The sequence below is a fragment of the Zingiber officinale genome, chromosome 7B (genome assembly GCF_018446385.1).
Source record: "Zingiber officinale cultivar Zhangliang chromosome 7B, Zo_v1.1, whole genome shotgun sequence".
NCBI classification, from domain to species: domain Eukaryota; kingdom Viridiplantae; phylum Streptophyta; class Magnoliopsida; order Zingiberales; family Zingiberaceae; genus Zingiber; species Zingiber officinale.
The window spans coordinates 106,579,984-106,598,690 of record NC_055999.1 but is presented as its reverse complement, the minus strand read 5'-3'; the positions used below and the strand labels follow the sequence as shown (position 1 = coordinate 106,598,690).

The following is an 18,707-nucleotide window of genomic DNA, read 5'->3' as shown; positions in this document are numbered from 1 at the left end:
TTTTATTCATTTGGTGATTTAGAAGGAAAGTATCTTGACCGTCGATTTCCAAAAGATCACTGACCGGACTAAATACCAGCGGCTCGATTGCATCCCTTCCGCAGCCCGTCTCGACCGCAGAAAATTCTCTCTGCATTAGTCATGCATCAGCGTATGGAAAACGTCGTGTCGCTATATGATTCGTGAATATTTTTATCGGACGATCAAATTATTCTCTCATGTGAGCCAGTATGCGGGAAGACGTGCCCATTCGGAAGAGAGTTATCACGGGTCAACCAAGGAGGCTTTATAGTCGAACTGTAAAGTAGAAGAGGTAGGCGAGCTCCGTTGCTTCTCCATTCCAGATCTCAGGTGGCTGCGGCAAGGCGATGGAGAGAGAGGAGGGTTTGGAGTTGGAGAGCGGAGAAGGAAGACCCTTGCTCCCTTTGGTAATCGCTTGAATTCTGAGTTATTTTCGTTGCTGCTTGTCGTTGCATTTTACAAGAAGAAAAAGACACTATTTTGTCCTAGGATGGAAGGTTTCTTTTTGGGATTCTTCAGATCTGTGGTTGGAAGTGTTTTTTTGGAGGGGTGGGTTTGTGGGTCGGTTTCCTCTTGAATGATTTGACTAGGGCATAAAAAGATGGATCTTGGAGGGAGATACCACAATTGTTTGAATTGGTGAGAAATAGATGTAGTGAATTGTTGCTAATTTGCTAAATCTCGTCGCAGGCTGTGCATGACTCTAGAATGCTAAGATCTCTCTTGTACATTTTATTTTTTATTTTTTTTAAAAAAGATGGAGCGACTCTGGTTCCAGATTGGTCAAAGAAAAATAGGGTTTGTTATTTCGCATAAGCGTTGCTACAACATGATTATAACAGGTACAGCTTCTAGTGCTTATGTTTATGGGATGAAAAGTTCTTGCTGGAAAAAAAAACCTTTTTTCTTTTCAGTCTTTTTCTAAACACAAAAATAGATGTGAATTGATAAGGAAATGAACACAGCTTTCACTGAAGCTGAGGTTAGTGTTGCATATTGTCATGGGTATCAAAAACACGGCAGTGCTTATTGTAAGTGTGGCAAAGAATATTGTTGGCAAAGTCGCCATATGTTTTGATTTTATGTTGTCGCTAGACACAAAATATCATATCTTGAATGAAAAGGAATACAAAAAATACTTCTACTGAGGCTGAGTTTAGTAGATAAATGAAGTAATTGCATGTTGTCCTTGCTCTCTTTTTGGTATATATAAACTCATAGTACTATTTTGGGGCTAGGAATTAACTAGGATCTTCCCCTTTAATAAAGTAGGGCAAAAGTAGGGGTGGCAATTCGAGTCGGGTTCGGGTTGGCAGGTTGACGGGTTGGAACATCAAAATCTGAACCTGACCTAATTAATATTTCGGGTCAAATTGGTCGATCCGAACCCAATCCATTTATTTGTATTTGATCCGAACTCGACCTGAAATGATCCACAACCCGAATCCAATCCGAACCTGACCGGACCCAAAATGACCCATTTATAAAAATATGTTTATCTTAATCCAAACTCAACTCGAACCCGACCCGAAAAGATCAATTTTATTAAAATATGCTTATTTTAACCCGAACCCAACCAGAATCCGATCTAAACCCAATACGAAAGTATTTATAAATGGGTTCGCGAGTTGTAATTGGGTCATTTTAGGTTGACCCTAATCCGACCCGTTTATTAATCGTGTTAATCATGTCGACCCGAACCCAATAATACTCGACCCTAACTTGATTTTTCATGTTTGATTTGGGTTGTATTTTCGTACCCGGTCAGAAATTGCCACCCTAGGCAAAAGTCAAAAGGGTCTCCTGCATTTGCATTATCATCAAAAGGGTGTTTCATTTCGAAAAAATAAAACAAAAAGGTTCTCCGTTATATTTTTTATTCAAAAAATACTTTTGTTCCAACGCTCTAACTTGCTCAAAATTACTATGTTATTGTCAAAACTCAAATTTGCTTAAATATTGGTTTAAATTGCTCCACTTTGATCAAAACTGGTGCAACTAGGTCAAAATAGGCTAAAAACTATTGGAACACTAATTTGAGTAGGTTTGGGTAAAATTGCTATAATGCAGAGCAATTTTGATCAAAACTACTACAACGTAAAGCTGCTCCTGTTGTAGTGTTTTAGTTAAAGCTCCTACCACAACGCTGGATTAAGGGCATTTTCTATGGAAAAATATGATAGGGTGCCCTTTTAAAATGAGACGCCTTTTTAATGATAATGATTAATGAAATAAGGGATGCTCTTTTGATTTTTGCCCAATAAAGTATGAGATGAAGATGACTTAGGATTTTTTGTCGTTATTTTTATAAAAAAGTAGATGAGTAGTTACTCCACTAATTGCATTTGTGCTTTCAGAATGCAGCCTCAATCCAATCTGAGAATGAATTGCGAGGACCTCGATCACACTATAGACCTGGTGCCTCAAAAGCACCAGGAATTATTTTAGGTAAGATTTCAAACATTCTCAACTAACATAGTTTGTATTTTCTACTATAATGCTTATTGATACCTATCATGGCGATGCTACATAGCTTTTACCATTTCTCATGCATGCTTGAGAGATAATTGTCTCAACTTATGACATATGTTGGTAGGCATAATATTTCTATTATGCAATATAGTTTTTTCACTATTAGTCTACAGTTTCATCAATTCATGAAATATGTACTCTATTTGTAGGATTTGAATATTTGGATAGCGTTGCCTTTAATGGCATTGGAGCAAACTTGATTGTGTATCTTCATACTGTACTGCATGGAAACAATGCTGCAAATGCAGCAAATGTGGGTACTTGGAGTGGAACATGTTTCTTGACACCATTGTTTGGAGCTGTTGTTGCTGATACCTATTGGGGAAATTACAAGACGATATTGATCTCCCTTGTTGTGTATCTTCTTGTAAGTCAGATATATGGCCCTATTACTTTGTTAATCGTTTTCCTTATAAAATAGTTCACATTTATAAGATCCCTATTCTGTTATGTTAGGGAATGGTTACTATCACTTCCTCTGCGTTTTCGGCATCATCAAAGCTCTGCGAGGATGGGACATGCCAGTCAACAACTACCCTTCTTTTCTGTGGGTTATATCTTGTTGCCATTGGAAGTGGAGGTGTCAAGGCTGCACTTCTCCCCTTTGGTGCAGAGCAGTTCGATGATGAGAATCCATCAGATAGAGAGAAAAAAGGAGCTTTTTTTGGTTGGTTTTATCTTTGCATCACCTTAGGAGCTCTCACATCGATGACTTTCATAGTTTGGATACAAGAAAATATTAGTTGGGGACTTGGATATAGCATTGCAACATTCTGCATGGCAGCCGCCTTAGCAGCTTTTGTATTGGGCACACCACATTATCGGCTCCGGTTGCCAAGTGGCAGTCCATTGCAAAGTATTCTTCAGGTTCTTGTAGCTTCCTACAAGAAACGGAGTGCTGAGATTCCCAGAGATAGCAGTCTCTTGTATGAGGTGAACAAGGACTCATCGAATGGAGGGCAGCAGAGATTACCACATTCAAATGGATTCAGGTTATTTCACCTGCCATCTATATTTAAGAATATGCTTGGAGAAACATTGCAAGTTAGAGTTTTTACTTACAGATACATTTTGTTATTAGATTGTGTAGACTTTGCTCGATTTAGCTTGGCATATGACTAGGTGAACTATTTGTTCTACCTATTTAACGCTTCTGATAAGAACATACGAAGGCAATCATTTCATATGTAATGAAATTAATAGTCAGACTATACTTCTTTGTTTATTCAACATCCTTTTCTCTAGCAAGAAGGGATCAAGGACTATCACTGGAAAAAGGTGTAAAAAGTAGCAACAAAATCAGACTTTGAAAACTAATTACATTATGTTTTACAACAATCAGATCATCTTATACTTCTACATCTCGTTCAATGTTTACATTTATTTGTTTTCTCATTTATTTGGTTCTGAGTTCTGATGTTACAAGAGAAAGAATGAAATGTCTTTTGCCATTTCTCATCATGTGTCCAGGTTCTTGGACAAAGCGGCTACCATTTCCGCCCTGGATCTGAAAGATGGTTCTCCCGAGAGCTCATGGAGTCTATGTACCGTTACTCAAGTTGAAGAGTTGAAGATGTTCCTACGTCTGATTCCAATCTGGGCTAACAGTATAATCTATGCAGCCGTGTTTGCGCAAATGTTTACCACCTTCATTCAGCAAGGGAGTGCAATGAACACCAAGGTCGGTTCATTTTCCATCCCTCCTGCATCCCTGTGCTCGTTTGAAATCATAAGTGTCATGGGATGGGTTTTTGTTTACAACAACATCATAGCCCCTGCTGCCAAGAGGTATTTTGGCAATGGAATGGGTCTTTCCCAGCTACAGCGGATGGGAATCGGACGGTTTCTACTCATCCTAGCAATGCTTACTGCTGCTTACAACGAGAGCAAGAGATTGGAGAGTATTAAAGCCAATGAAACCTTGAGCATCGCATGGCAACTCCCGCAGTTCTTTGTCCTAGCCAGCTCGGAGGTCTTCAATAACATCACCCAGCTTGAGTTCTTCTTTGCACAGGCACCCGACCGGATGAAGAGCATATGCACAGCCATGGTCCTCTTCTCAATGTCACTAGGCAATTACTTGAACTCATTCATCATCACATTCATTGCAATTGCAACATCGGGAGGGGGACAGCCAGGGTGGATCTCAAACGATTTAAACAAAGGGCATCTGGATTACTACTTCCTGGTGTTGGCAGTGATTTCGACGGTCAACTTTTTTGTTTATATTGCTTTCGCAAAGAACTACACCCTAAAGAAAGCTATCTCAGACAGTTAATGTGTTGAGGAAACTTATCGATTCGAGAACTTAAAAATGCCTTGTTTGATTCGTAAAACCTGCTCAAAGTAGATGCTTTCAAAGCTTTCTGTGGTTGCATGATATTGCATATGGATGTAGTTAGCAGTTTGGCTATCATTCACAGTTTGGTTATCATTCACGATAAGTTGTTGCAATGGAATTGTTTTTTTTTTTTTTTTTTTGCTATCCAAGGGTAATATCTTGTGATATTGCTCCTATTTTCAGTAATTTATAATTTTAATTCACAACATCCTTAGGTGAGCGTGGTGTCATTAGATCTGCACATCCTTAGGTGAGCGACAAGGACGACGTATGTCGTGGTCATCTGACATGGTTAGAATTTAAATTTTTTAATCTCTCTCTTATTTGTATGCAACTAACTCTCTTCTTTCTCTTGCAAGTAAGATGTTGCCCTCTTCTTTTTTTTTCTACAGGTAAGGTAGTGTTGGTTTATATAAAATAAACATCAACGTTGGTGCTAGTTTGTAGAAACTATCACTAATGTTGGCGTTAGTTAAAAATAACACCAATGTTAGTATTAGTTAAAATTCATTTCTACACACCAATGTTGTTGGTGCTGGTTTGTTGAAACTCTCTTCTCTCTTCTACATGCAAGATACCGTCCTCTTCTCTCTCTTACATGAAAAGTGGTGCTGATTTGTATACCGTCCTCTTCATTTGTTGTTGGTGTTGGTTTCATTTGTTATTGTGCTGGTTCGTAGAAATTAGCATCACGTTGATACTGATTTATATAAATCAACACCATCTTGCATGCAAGAGATAACAGAGTTGTATACAGATGAAAGAAAAAATTTTTTTAAAAAAAATTTAGCCCTGTCACATCATCCATGTTGGATGTCATCTACTGCTATCCACCATTGCTTAGGGTAAGTTGTGCATGTCGTATTATTCTTGTATGTATATATATAGCGAGAGAGAAAAAAAAAATAATTTTACATTGCATATCCTTAGGTGAGCGACCAAGGGTGACACTGATGTGATCATTTGACGCGGTCAAAATCAATTTTTTTTAATACCTCTTTCATTTGCATACAACTCTCTTCTCTCTTCTACATGCAAGATACCGTCCTCTTCTCTCTCTTACATGAAAAGTGGTGCTGATTTGTATACTATTTTTTATAAATCAGTACTAAGATGAAACTAATTTTTAAAAACCAACATAATGGAGCTGGTTTTTACAAACCAGTAGCACCACATGGTGCTAGTTTGTAGCCAGCTCCAACGTTGGAGCTGGTTTGTATAAACCAGCACCACAGTTGGTGTTGATTTCAACAAACCAGCATTAATGACAAATGAAACCAACACTAACAACAAATAAAACCAGCACCAACGTTGGTACTGATTTTATTTGTTGTTCGTGCTAGTTTGTTGAAATCAGTACCAACGTAGTGCTAGTTTGTACAAACCAACTCTAATGTGTTGGTGTTTAAATACCAGCATATTGAAATTGATATTTAAAGGCTAGCTCCACTTTGGTGCTGGTTTGTAAAATTAAGCCCCACTTGATTTTATTTGTTGTTGGTGTTATTTGTAGAAACCAACACCAACATTTATACTGGTTTCTTTTGTTGTTAGTGCTGGTTTATTGAAACCTGCACCAACGTTGGTGTTGGTTTCATTTATTGTTGGTGCTAGTTTGTAGAAATCAGTATCACGTTGATATTGATTTTTATAAACAAACATCACCTTGCATACAAGAGGCAGAAGAGAATTGTATGCAGATGAAAGAGAATAAAAAATATGTTTTGGCCGCATTAGATCGTGTGTGTGTATATATATATATATATATTTTAGTAGGTGAAAATTTTTTGTGGAAGTAAGTTGATTACCTTAGGATTAGATGAGATACTTGGATTATGAAAATAAAAAATAAAATAAATTCTAGAATGAAGTATGTTGTATTTTAAAAAAAAAATTATTAAAAATTTAAAATTATAAATATAAATAAATTTAAAGGTCATTAGAAATTTAATGAGGTATTTTAAAAAAAAGATCATTAAAAACTTCTTTAATAGATTAATTATTTTTTTTCATGATCAATTTGATTAGGTTCAAGTTGATTCAATTTAAATAAAAAAGTTGAGGTCCTGTTTGATTTTTTTTTTTAAATATGTATTTTTTTTCTTTTTTAGAAATGACTTTTAAATATTCTATATTTTTTTTCATAAAATGATATTTTTTAAATAAATATAAAAATTGATAATTAAATAATATTTTTTTTATTTTATCAGAAAATTAAAAAAAAAATTTAGCATAATATTTTTAATTTTAATTTAGAGTTAAAATAGATGGAAAAATTATTATAGGATTACTCCTATCTTCAGTAAAAATAAAAATAGAGTACCACTTTTAAGAAAATCCTTACCCTTTATTTAGATGGGGTGAGCTAAAGTTCATTAACGAAAGGGGAATGAAAGGGAAGGGTGAAAAAGAAAGAGAAAATAAAGTATTTATATTTTTCTTATTTGGGAGGGAGGGAAAAGAATGTTTAATCAATGGAGGATAAGTGTTCTAGTTACTTTATATAAGAACAAGGGAGACATACAGAATTGTGTAAACTATAAAGGTATTAAACTAATGAGTTATACTATGAAACTTTGATAAAAAGTAATAGAAAAAAGATTAAGGAAGGAGACTACAGTGACAAAAAATCAATTTGGATTCATGCCTGGAAGATCGACAATAGAAGCTATACATCTCCTTAGACAATTAATTGAAAAATATCGGGAGCAAAAATAAGATCTACACATGGTATTCATTGACTTAGAAAAAGCTTATAATAGAGTTCCAAGAGAAATTATATGGAGAATTTTAGAAAAGAGAGGTGTTAGCGTAACATATATTGAACTAATTAAGGATATGTATGAGGATATAACGACCAGAGTAAAGACTTCAGGCGGAGTAACTGAAGCATTTCCAATAAAGATAGAGTTGCATCAAGGATCATCCCTAAGTCCCTATCTTTTTGCACTAATTATGGACGAACTCACTGCGCACATGCAAGACACAGTATCGTGGTGCATGTTGTTTGCAGATGATATTATTTTGGTAGATGAGACACGTGAATAAGTAAATGCTAAGCTAGAATCTTGGAGGGAAACACTAGAAGGAAAAGGTTTTAAGCTTAGTAGATTAAAGACAGAATATATGGAATTTAAGTTTAGCAATATTAGAAGTAATGAAACAATTGTTAAGATAGGAGAGGACGAGTTGCCCGGAACCGAGAGATTTAAATATTTAGGATCATTTTTACAAAATGATGGAGGGATTGAGAGAGACGTCTTACATAGAATACAAGCAGGATGGATGAAATGGAGGGGAGCGTCGGGTGTTTTATGTGACCGTAAAGTACGTCTTAAACTTAAATGTAAGTTCTATAAAACTGCTGTTAGATCTGCTATGTTATATGGAGCTGAATGTTGGGTTATTACTCGAGCACATAAACATAAGATGAGAGTTGCAGAGATGAGGATGTTAAGGTGGATGTGTGGACATACGAAGATGGACAAAATAAGGAATGAGAGCATTAGAGAGAAAGTCGGAGTTGCATCTATTGAGGACAAACTCCGAGAGACACGTTTAAGATTGTACGGACATGTACTTAGACGACCAATAAATGCTCCAGTTAGGCGATGTGAAACTATGATAAACATGCATATCAAACGAGGAAGAGGAAGACTAAAAAAGACTTGGTTAGCAACAATAAAACAAGATAAAATTTATTTAAATATAGATGATGATATAATAGGAGATAGAGCTCAATGGCGTAAAAGGATTCATACGGTCCCCACTTAGTGGGAAAAGACTTAGTTGTTGTTGTTGGGAGGGAGGGAAAGTTCATAACGTAACACGTGTTATCATGTTTGGGAGGAAAGTGAGGACAATGAAAGTTAAATATATAAAGTTTTAAAATTATCCTCATTTTTGTTAAAAGCTTACGCGTAAAAAATTAGTACATCTTATATATATTTATTGGTTAAGACTTACACATTCAAACATTTATACTTATTTTTTAAAGTCGGCATCGGCGTCGGAGTTAGTGTTGGCGTCGAAGTCAATGTCAACATCGACATCGAAGTCGACATCAAAGTTGGCATCGAAGTCAGCATCAAAGTTGGCATCGAAGTCGACGTTGAAGTTGGTGTTGGCATGAAAGTCGATGTCGACGGAGTACAAGCGTTGGACGATACAAGTCGAGCGGTGCGAATGTTTTTCGCCACGACATAAAAAATATCTAAAATAATAATTTTATAATTAATATAACAAAATAAGGATAAAATTAGAACACAACTATTTTTAATTTTCTTTATCCTTCCTTACACCCTCCTAAATCGAAACGTAAGAAATTCTTTCGGAAGATTAAACTTATCTTTCCTTATCTGTTTTTTTCCGTAATTCAGGGGGAAACAAAGTTTTAAATTTTCCTTCCCCTTTTTTGACCCTTCACTTCCCTTCCCTCTGCGTTAATAAAATACTCAAAAGTTTTTAATAAAATGATTTATTAATTATTTTAATTATTGGACCCCAAATGTAACAAATTGATATTTTGCCAACGGTTCAGATGCTTTTCGTAGCATACGAGCATACGGGAGATTCATCGTTGCCGTCCATTTGAGACGGCGGCACTTGCTTCTCACTCCGCCAGTGCCTATTTCTGGCTTCCAGTGCCTAGTTCTGGCTTCGTCTTCGGGGAGCGGCGGAGATCGAAGGCGGCTCCAATCTGTTCGTTTCGAGTGAGAATCCGTCTCCGGAGCTTCGAATTCTTCTTCGCATCGAGACTTCCTCGCCAGATCGGTAAATTTCGTCCCGGAAAATTCGTAGTGCTGCTGTCTCCGGAGATTCCACTGCTGGTTGGACTGTAATCTGCGCCACTTTTTCTGGACGTGCTTCTAGGTGCAGATCTGGGCTTGGATTTGTTTAGGGTTTGCGATCTCCGTTGGTAGGCAGGTGTTGTTTGTGTTTAGCTTCGAAATTTATGCTTTCTTTTGATCTCAAATATTAGCCATTGTGCCTTTTGTCTCGACATTTCAGTGAAAAGTGGAAGTTGTTCCGATCAGTGTAGTTGTTGCCGAATTGAGTGAGGGTTCACTGGGTTTGTCAACCATCGAAATCCCTGATTTTGTGTACTTGGAACTGACTGCCGTCCCCATTCTGGCATGATGTGGAAGCAACTCCTCAGTAAAATACCTCGAAAATCCTCCAAATCTGATACTTCTTCGGGTTCGATTCGTGGACATGGAGGCAATGATGGTGTGCCTTCGGGTGACGGGAACCAGATCCAGCGGACAGGCAGTGGTAGTGTGCTTCCCTCCCGGGCAACCACAACGAAGAGGACAGCTTCCGCTATCTTCCCTTCCAGTGTTGTCACCAGCATCGAACCTCTTCTTACATTCAGAGATGTTCCTGCTGCAGAAAAACAGAACCTTTTCCTCAGCAAGTTGAACCTTTGTAATGCTATCTTTGATTTCTCAGATCCAAACAAGAATTCCTCGGAGAAGGAAATGAAACGGCAGGCGCTACTAGACCTCATCGACTATGTTGATGCCGGGACGTCTAAGTTCATTGAACCTGTTATCTCTGCTAGCTGTAAAATGTTTGCTGCTAACTTGTTTAGGGCCTTCCCTCCAAATTCACGAACCAGCACTAGCGGTGGGGAGACTGAAGAGGAAGAACCAATGTTCGATCCTGCATGGCCCCACTTGCAACTTGTTTATGATTTGTTACTGAAGTTCATAGAGTCCTCATCATTTGATGCTAAGATAGGTAAGAAATATGTGGATCATTTCTTCATCGTGAAATTGCTTGATCTATTTGATTCTGAGGACCCCAGAGAAAGGGATTGCTTGAAAACCATCTTGCACAGAATCTATGGAAAATTTATGGTGCATCGCCCTTTCATCCGAAAAGCAGTCAGCAATGTATTTTACCGGTTTGTGTTTGAAACAGAAAAGCATAATGGAATTGCAGAATTACTAGAGGTTTTTGGTAGTGTTATCAGTGGGTTTGCACTGCCACTGAAAGAGGAGCACAAAATCTTTTTGGTGAAGGCTCTGCTACCTCTTCATAAACCAAAGACATTAGGGGTTTATCTTCAGCAGCTAACGTGCTGTGTGGCACAGTTTGTGGAGAAAGAGCCTAAATTGATAAATTTGGTGATAAAGGGCCTATTGAAGTATTGGCCAATAACAAGTAGTCAGAAGGAAGTTATGTTTTTGAGTGAGTTGGAGGAAGTATTGGAGGCTACCAACACGGTGGAGTCCCTGGATTGTGTGGTTCCATTGTTCCAGAGAATTGCTTTATGTGTCACCAACTCCCACTTCCAGGTGATAAAAACTTTGTCCCCAAATTCTGTTGTTACTTTCCTTTTCTACATAAATATCTGTTATCTATATTTTATGATTTCTTCTAGGTTGCATGAGCTTACAGTACATTTCAAAAGGTCTACTTTTTACCCCTAAACTTTTGGTTTTATTGGTAATGATCACATGTGAGGAATTTAAAAGTAGAATGAGCTCAAGTAATCTGTTTGTACGTACATCTCCATGGTAGTCTTATCCATGTTCTTCAAACCAAATGATTGTCTACCAGTTTCTCCAACGATCGTGTGAAGTTTCATGTATGTCTCAAACAGTAGATCTGTTAGTGGATAACATTTATAATTCTAGCTAGAACCTTCCGTGCTCATTGTCAGCAATTTCTGAGACAAACAAAATCATTGTGTGGTATTTTCTTGTCCACAGTTTTCTTTAGAGTTGTCTCTTCTGTGTGACTGGTCAATTTTGAGATTGAGTCATGGATATGAAATGTAAATTGGGATCTTGCTAAACCTAAGTTCTTCATACAAGTTTCTGGGACTTGCATAAAATTCTTTGTCTAGCATTGAGCAAATTATACTGCTTCAGATAATGTGTGCCAATGACAGCCTTGCAACACCAATTATATTTTTTTTTGGCTATAAGTTGTGCACATACTCTTCTGGGTTACATTATTTGGTAGGAACTCGCACATGTCACCCCATCAGATAATTCTGCTATATTAAAGGAGGAGATATCCACATTGTCTCACCATGAGAGTCTAGCAATTAATTTAGAAGCTTAATTAGCATTTAAAAAATAGTTGATATTAAAGAGCATAACAAGTATAGGATGTCAGCCAATGTTATATGTCATATTCAAATAAACAGTCTTTATTGCTCCTTCAATCTGTTGAGCAAGGAGTTTTTTTCCCCATACATCTGTGTTTGAGTTTTGCATTATATTGTATGCCAAGTATTGTCAGATGTTGGATGGATTACTTATGCATCCCGAAGGAAAATAGAGAGGGAGTCCAGAATCTCTCGTATGTTGTGTTTATTTGGAGGGGAGCAAATATAAGGAAAATGAAATAGGTAAGTGAAGAAAAACGAAAACAATGAACTATATTATCTCATATCCACTTTATTTCATTTTTATTGTTTATGTTAGAATAAGTATAGGGGTAGTTTGGTCTTTTGGTTAATTTGCTCTTTTCTATATAAAGGCCTAACTCGTGGTTCCCAAATACACGAGATTTTAGGTTTTGCTTTGTACATGGTATCAGAGCGAGGTTAAAACCCTAAACCTAATTTCCTTATCCCTCCCGAGCCAACCCTAACTTCCTTTCTTTGCGCCGCTGTGTCGCTGCCTCACGACGCAACCTCACGACGGCGCGAGCTTTCCCTCGTCGCGCCTCTCTCGCAGCACCTCTGCGCCGCCGCCGCCTTCTGTTCTCTGCGCCGCCGACGCCGCCTTCTGTTCTCTGCGACGCCGCCGCCGCCTTCTGTTCTCTGCGACGTCGCCGCCTTCTGCTCTCACACGAAGCTAGGGCCCGCCCGCGAGCTTTCCCTGCGCCACCTCCTCTTTCTTTCTTCTCTCCGGCCGGAGGCTTCTTCTGCTCTCTCGCTCTCTCGCGAGTTGCGCTGCGCAGGGAGAAAAACGCGATCTTTTGGCGATCCGCCGCTGGTTCTCCTCCAACCAGTACTCTGCCGCTGGTATAAGTTGGTATCTCTGGGTGTTTGTCTTCATTTTCTTGTTGCTGAATGTTAATGGTTGGCACACATACTTTTGGATATCATTCATCCCTCTGATTCTGCTGCTTGCTATTGGCACAAAACTGGAGCATGTGATTACCCAGTTGGCTCATGAGGTTGCTGAAAAACATTCTGCGATTGAAGGAGATTTAAGTTGTTGGTTGCCCTGTTTTCCAGCCCTCCTACCTGGCTGTCTGCCGTTGTTGGTTCTCCTGACAAAAGCCTTTCCAAAACAGATCCGTCTGGTTCACAGCTCTATTCATGGCTGCATCTGGCGCCCCAAAGCCAGATACCTCAATCTTTACCAACCATATAACTGCACCTCTTTCTTCCGAACAGTTGGATGGTAAAAATTATATCTCTTGGGCATCTCACATTGAGCTTTGGCTTGTTGGACAGGGTTATGAGACACATCTCACTCAAACTGAAGAAGATGTTCAAGTCGCCGATCGTCCTCTGTGGAAGAAGGTTGACGCTCAGTTATGTTGTATTATCCGAGCCACCATCCATTCATCTCTTAGGAATGTCTTCCGTACTCACAAAACTTGCAAAGCTGTTTGGACACAAGCTCAACAACTCTTTACAAACACCTCTCGACGACTCTATCAAGTTTGTGAAGATCTCATGATCATCCTCAGCGCCCATCAGATTGGATTCAATGTCGACTTATCTGGGTTCAGTGTCTAGCCTTCTTTGTGACTTCAATGAACCGCTCCCACCTGCGGCCGATCCTGTTGAAGAGCTTGAAAATCGGAAGAAATTTTTTATGTCTTTGGCTTTATATGGTCTGCCCACAGATTATTCTCATGTCCGTGACCAGATCCTGGGCAGCCCCACAGAAGCTACCATGGAAAATACCTGGGCGACTCTTCTCCGTGTCCCGGCCAAAGTTTTGACGATGCCTTCTTCTGTTCCTGTTGACTCGTCAGCTTTGGTCTCTCGACACAAAGGACCTCCACCTTGCAAGGGTGGCAAAGGACGCCCTTGGTGTGATCATTGCCACCGACCGGGACACACGATTGATAAATGCTGGAGTTTACATGGTCGTCCTCCTCGTGCTGCTCAGATTGTTCGGAGCTCTGTTGCTCCTTCAGCTTCCACTTCACAGTTAACACCTGATTCGACTTCAATATCTTCTTATACTGACTTTCTGAAATGGTTTGAGGATCGACAGACTTCGGGTTCCACTGCTACCATTGCAGACGCTGGTACTTCCTTTGCTGGCATATCTCGTTCTTCGGGTCCTTGGGTTCTTGATTCGGGGGCCACCGATCATATCACTGGTAATAAATTCCTTTTTTCCTCTCTCACTACTTCTGATAATTTACCAATGGTCACTATGGCCAATGGTTCCCAAACTCAATCCCAGGGTATTGGTATTGTTCATCCTTCTTCATTTCTTTCAATTCATAATGTTCTTTATGTTCCCGGCGCTCCTTTTAATTTATTGTCGATAAGTCAACTTACCCGATCTCTTGATTGTGTCATTTCTTTTACTAACACGTCTGTTTCCTTACAGGACCGGAGTACGGGGAGGATGATTGGCTTCGGATGTGAATCTCATGGCCTATATCGGCTTCAACAACACTCTTTTGTTGGTTCGGCGGCGGCATCTCCACTTCTTATTCATGCTCAGTTAGGACATCCAGGTCTTAATAAGTTGAAACAGTTACATCCTAGCCTTTCTCACTTAGAGTCTTTATCTTGTGCGCCGTGTCAATTAGGTAAGCATGTTCGTAGTTCTTTTTCTCCTCGTATTGAGAGTCGGGCTATGCCTCCTTTTGCTTTGGTTTATTCTGATATTTGGGGTCCGAGTCGTGTTTCTTCTACAATGGGGTCAAGGTATTTTGTTACTTTTATAGACGATTTTTTCCGTTGTACACGGTTATATCTGATGAAGGATCGTTCAGAATTATTTTTTATTTTTGAATCCTTTTTTCTAGAAATAAAAACTCTATTTGGTATTTCCCTTCGAACTTTGCAAAGTGATAATGCACGCGAGTATTTATCTACTCAATTTCGTACTTTCTTGACATCTCATTGTGTGTTGCATCGCACGTCTTGCCCTCATACCTCTCAACAGAATGGGGTTGCTGAACGCAAGAATCGTCATCTCCTTGAAACCACTCGAACTCTTCTTCTCCATTCTCATGTCCCTAATCAGTTTTGGGGTGATGTCGTACTTACTGCATGTTATCTCATCAATCGCATGCCTTCTTCCACTCTCCAGGGTAAAATACCTCATCAGGTACTTTATCCACACCAGTCCCTTCATCCTCTACCACCTCGGGTCTTTGGTTCTATTTGTTTTGCTCATGCTCTTGATCCCGGCATTGACAAACTCTCTCCCCGATCTCATAAGTGTGTCTTCCTTGGGTACCCACGGTCTCAGAAAGGGTACAAGTGTTATTCCCCTACTCTTCGTCGATACTTCATCTCTGCTGACGTCACATTCTTTGAGTCGGTTTCCTTTTTTGGTCCTTCTGCTTCACAGGCTGAGGTTTCTCCCTCTCCACCTGCACCAGTGACTATCTTTTACCCTCCGGAGGCGCCTCTATCACCTCCGGCCTCGTCTCCTCCTTTGTAGGTTTATCAGCGTCGTCCTCGTTCTGCTTTGCCGCCGACCAACACTGACACTGTTGTGGGCACATCTTTGGAGCCAAGTCCTTCGTCGTTTCCTCCGGTCCCATCTCCTGACTCTGATGTTCCTATTGCACTTCGAAAGGGTATGCGTTCCACTCGTAATCCTTCTCCTCACTATGTTTCTTTAAGCTATCATCGTCTTTCCCCATCCTATTATTATTGTCTGTCTTCCCTGTCGTCTGTTTCTCTTCCAAAGACTGCAGGTGATGCCTTTGCTCATCCAGGATGGAAACAAGCTATGCTTGATGAAATGAGTGTCTTACAGAGCAGTGGGACTTGGGATCTCGTTCCTCTACCTCCTGGGAAGTCAGTGGTTGGTTGTCGATGGGTGTTTACGGTAAAAATTAGTGTAGACGGCACGGTTGATCGGCTTAAGGCTCGTCTTGTTGCTAAAGGCTATACTCAGGTATTTGGATTGGATTATGGAGACACCTTTTCTCCTGTTGCCAAGATGTCTTCTGTGCGTCTTTTTCTGTCTATTGCTGCAATTCACCATTAGCCTCTTCATCAATTGGACATCAAGAATGCATTCTTACATGGTGACCTGCTCGAGGAAGTCTACATGGAGCAACCTTCGTGTTTTGTTGCTCAGGGGGATCTTCTGGTCTTGTATGTCGCTTGCGGAAATCTTTATATGGTCTCAAGCAGTCACCCAGAGCATGGTTCAGTAGATTTAGTACCGTAATTCAGCAGTTTGGCATGACTCGAAGCGAGGCTGATCATTCTGTTTTTTATCGCCACTCGTCTACTGGTTGCATCTATGTAGTGGTTTATGTTGATGATATTGTCATCACAGGTAATGATCATCTTGAAATTTCACAAGTAAAACAATATCTTTTCAAACATTTCCAGACAAAGGATCTTGGCAAACTCAAATATTTTCTAGGGATAGAAGTGACACAGTCTAAAGATGGGATCATTATATCCCAAAGGAAGTATGCGATGGATATTTTGGAAGAAACGGGAATGTTAAACTCAAAGATAGTCGACAATCCCATGGATCCTAATGTCAAGCTCCTACCAAATCAGGGGGAGCCTTTTTCAGATCCTGAACGGTATAGGCGATTGGTAGGGAAACTAAGCTACCTTACTGTCACTCGTCCAGATATCTCATTTGCAGTGAGTGTAGTAAGTCAGTTTCTTAGCTCTCCATGCAAAGAACACTGGGATGCAGTGACTCGCATTGTTCGATATATCAGGGGTGCACCAGGAAAGGGTCTTCTATATGAAGACAAAGGACATACTCAAGTCGTGGGATATTCTGATGCAGATTGGGCAGGATCTCCCTCTGATAGAAGATCCACTTCTGGATTTTGTATATTTGTCGGAGGTAACCTTGTTTCTTGGAAAAGCAAAAAACATAATGTTGTGGCAAGATCCAGTGCAGAGGCAGAATATCGAGCTATGACTATTGCTAGTCAAGAACTTATATGGTTAAAACAGTTGCTTCAGGAATTAAGGTTTGGAGAGGTTACACAAATGTCACTCATATGTGACAACCAGGCCGCTATGCATATTGCCTCAAATCCAGTCTTCCATGAGAGAATAAAGCATATTGAAGTTGACTGTCACTTTGTCAGAGAGAAAGTCATATCTGGAGAAATATCTACTAGCTTTGTCAACTCAAATAATCAACTAGCAGATATATTCACTAAATCACTTAGAGGTCCTCGGATTGACTACATATGTAACAAGTTTGGTGTATATGATCTATATTCTCAAGCTTGAGGGGGAGTGTTAGAATAAGTATAGGGGTAGTTTGGTCTTTTGGTTAATTTGCTCTTTTCTATATAAAGGCCTAACTCGTGGTTCCCGAATACACGAGATTTTAGATTTTACTTTGTACAGTTTACTTAGACTTAATTGAATGGAGAGAGATACTTACTGTCTATTTGTCTTTATGAGATCTGTAAATTTAATTTTCCTCCATTTATTCCTGAAATAAAATAAGAGAAAACAGATGGAAAGATTCTGTCCTCATCTCTATTTCCTTCAATCATTTCGGTTGACAGAATCATCGCACTAGTTAAATAGCAGTAAGTGAATTTGGTTTAATGGTAAATAACATGTTCTTGAGAGAATTTATGCATATGCTTAGAGGTTACCTTTCAGCCTCATGAAAATGTATAAGACAACCACAAGATGGGACTGAAGCTTACTGTCTTATTCAAATTTCTCGACCGACCTAAACATATTTACTTGGAGTTCTTCTTTAGGTTTTTTTACTTGTTAAATTTGTTTGTTATACTGCCTGGGTTTTAACTTGTTTGTTCTTTTATATCATGTGTTCTCCAGTAATTTTCTTGTTTTCTTAGAAAAGTCTCTACTCACCTTTATCTTTACAGTGAAGTTTATATCATTAGTGGAAACATTGCTTGGTTTGGAAAAAAGTAGCCTGAAAATGTTCTAAATAACCCAAGTCATCATTCATAAGATCAGCACCCACTTTTATTATTATTTCATTTCTTTAGAATAACTTATCTAATCACTTGTAAACATTTTTTAGGTCGCTGAGAGAGCCCTATTCTTGTGGAACAATGACCATGTCATTAATCTGGTTTCGCAAAATAGGCAAGCAATCATGCCACTTATTTTACCTGCCCTAGAGAGGAACATCCAATGTCACTGGAATCAAGCTGTTCTTAACCTAACACAAAACGTGAAGAAAATGTTATCAGAGATGGATCCAGAACTCTTTACAGCATGTGAAAGACAACATAATCAGGACGAAGAGAAGCGAAAGGTAACAGAGGAGACGCGGAGGATGATCTGGGAGCGTCTGGAGACTATTGCATCCTTCCAGTCAGTGACTGGGAACACGCCGGTCCTGGTAAGACCTACAATCACCCCTTCGATAGCTGCTGTTCTTTCGTGAAAATATTAGAAAACCAGAAGAAAGTGGCTTTAATGTATCCCAGTGTTGGGATTTGTTTTCATATCACTAGTCAGAAATCCTCACTGATGGTAATGCTTGTAAGTAATTGAAACCTTTCTATGTGCTTGGTGTCGTTGAAGAGCATTTGCTGATTTATTTCTCTCTGTAGATATGCTCGATCATTTCAGTTTTAAAATTTAGTTACTTCTGTTGTTTTGAGGTTTTCTTGTTCATTTCTAAAGAGGGTTTCAATGGAGACTTTTATGATG

General features: G+C 39.1%; 2 protein-coding genes across 4 annotated transcripts; both read left to right on the top strand.

Annotated features, from left to right (window-relative positions):
• Positions 1-257: 257 nt before the first annotated feature.
• On the top strand, positions 258-5,007 carry LOC122006755 (protein NRT1/ PTR FAMILY 8.3-like). Its single transcript, XM_042562368.1, has 5 exons — positions 258-428; positions 2,379-2,469; positions 2,703-2,920; positions 3,010-3,545; positions 4,024-5,007. The coding sequence occupies exons 1-5, from the start codon at positions 369-371 to the stop codon at positions 4,829-4,831; spliced, it is 1,713 nt and encodes a 570-aa protein (XP_042418302.1). The 5' UTR covers positions 258-368; the 3' UTR covers positions 4,832-5,007.
• A 4,524-nt stretch (positions 5,008-9,531) lies between these two features.
• On the top strand, positions 9,532-18,582 carry LOC122006753 (serine/threonine protein phosphatase 2A 57 kDa regulatory subunit B' kappa isoform-like). 3 transcript variants are annotated; one of them, XM_042562367.1, is made up of 4 exons: positions 9,551-9,667; positions 9,767-9,812; positions 9,905-11,196; positions 18,070-18,582. In XM_042562367.1, the coding sequence occupies exons 3-4, from the start codon at positions 10,030-10,032 to the stop codon at positions 18,436-18,438; spliced, it is 1,536 nt and encodes a 511-aa protein (XP_042418301.1). In that variant the 5' UTR covers positions 9,551-9,667; positions 9,767-9,812; positions 9,905-10,029; the 3' UTR covers positions 18,439-18,582. The 3 variants fall into 3 exon arrangements, with proteins under 3 accessions (XP_042418299.1, XP_042418301.1, XP_042418300.1); XM_042562366.1 differs by having other exon boundaries at positions 9,767-9,820; XM_042562365.1 differs by having other exon boundaries at positions 9,532-9,812.
• Positions 18,583-18,707: the final 125 nt, after the last annotated feature.

What these genes read in the sequence shown, in the direction of transcription:
- LOC122006755 (XM_042562368.1), top strand. Translation starts at nt 369, where the DNA reads ATGGAGAGAGAGGAGGGTTTGGAGTTGGAGAGCGGAGAAGGAAGACCC. An exon ending in GAAGACCCTTGCTCCCTTTG is followed by an intron (nt 429 to 2,378) that starts GTAATCGCTTGA and finishes TTGTGCTTTCAG; the next exon opens with AATGCAGCCTCAATCCAATC. An exon ending in CCCTTGTTGTGTATCTTCTT is followed by an intron (nt 2,921 to 3,009) that starts GTAAGTCAGATA and finishes CTGTTATGTTAG; the next exon opens with GGAATGGTTACTATCACTTC.
- LOC122006753 (XM_042562365.1), top strand. Translation starts at nt 10,030, where the DNA reads ATGATGTGGAAGCAACTCCTCAGTAAAATACCTCGAAAATCCTCCAAA. An exon ending in TCACCAACTCCCACTTCCAG is followed by an intron (nt 11,197 to 18,069) that starts GTGATAAAAACT and finishes AACATTTTTTAG; the next exon opens with GTCGCTGAGAGAGCCCTATT.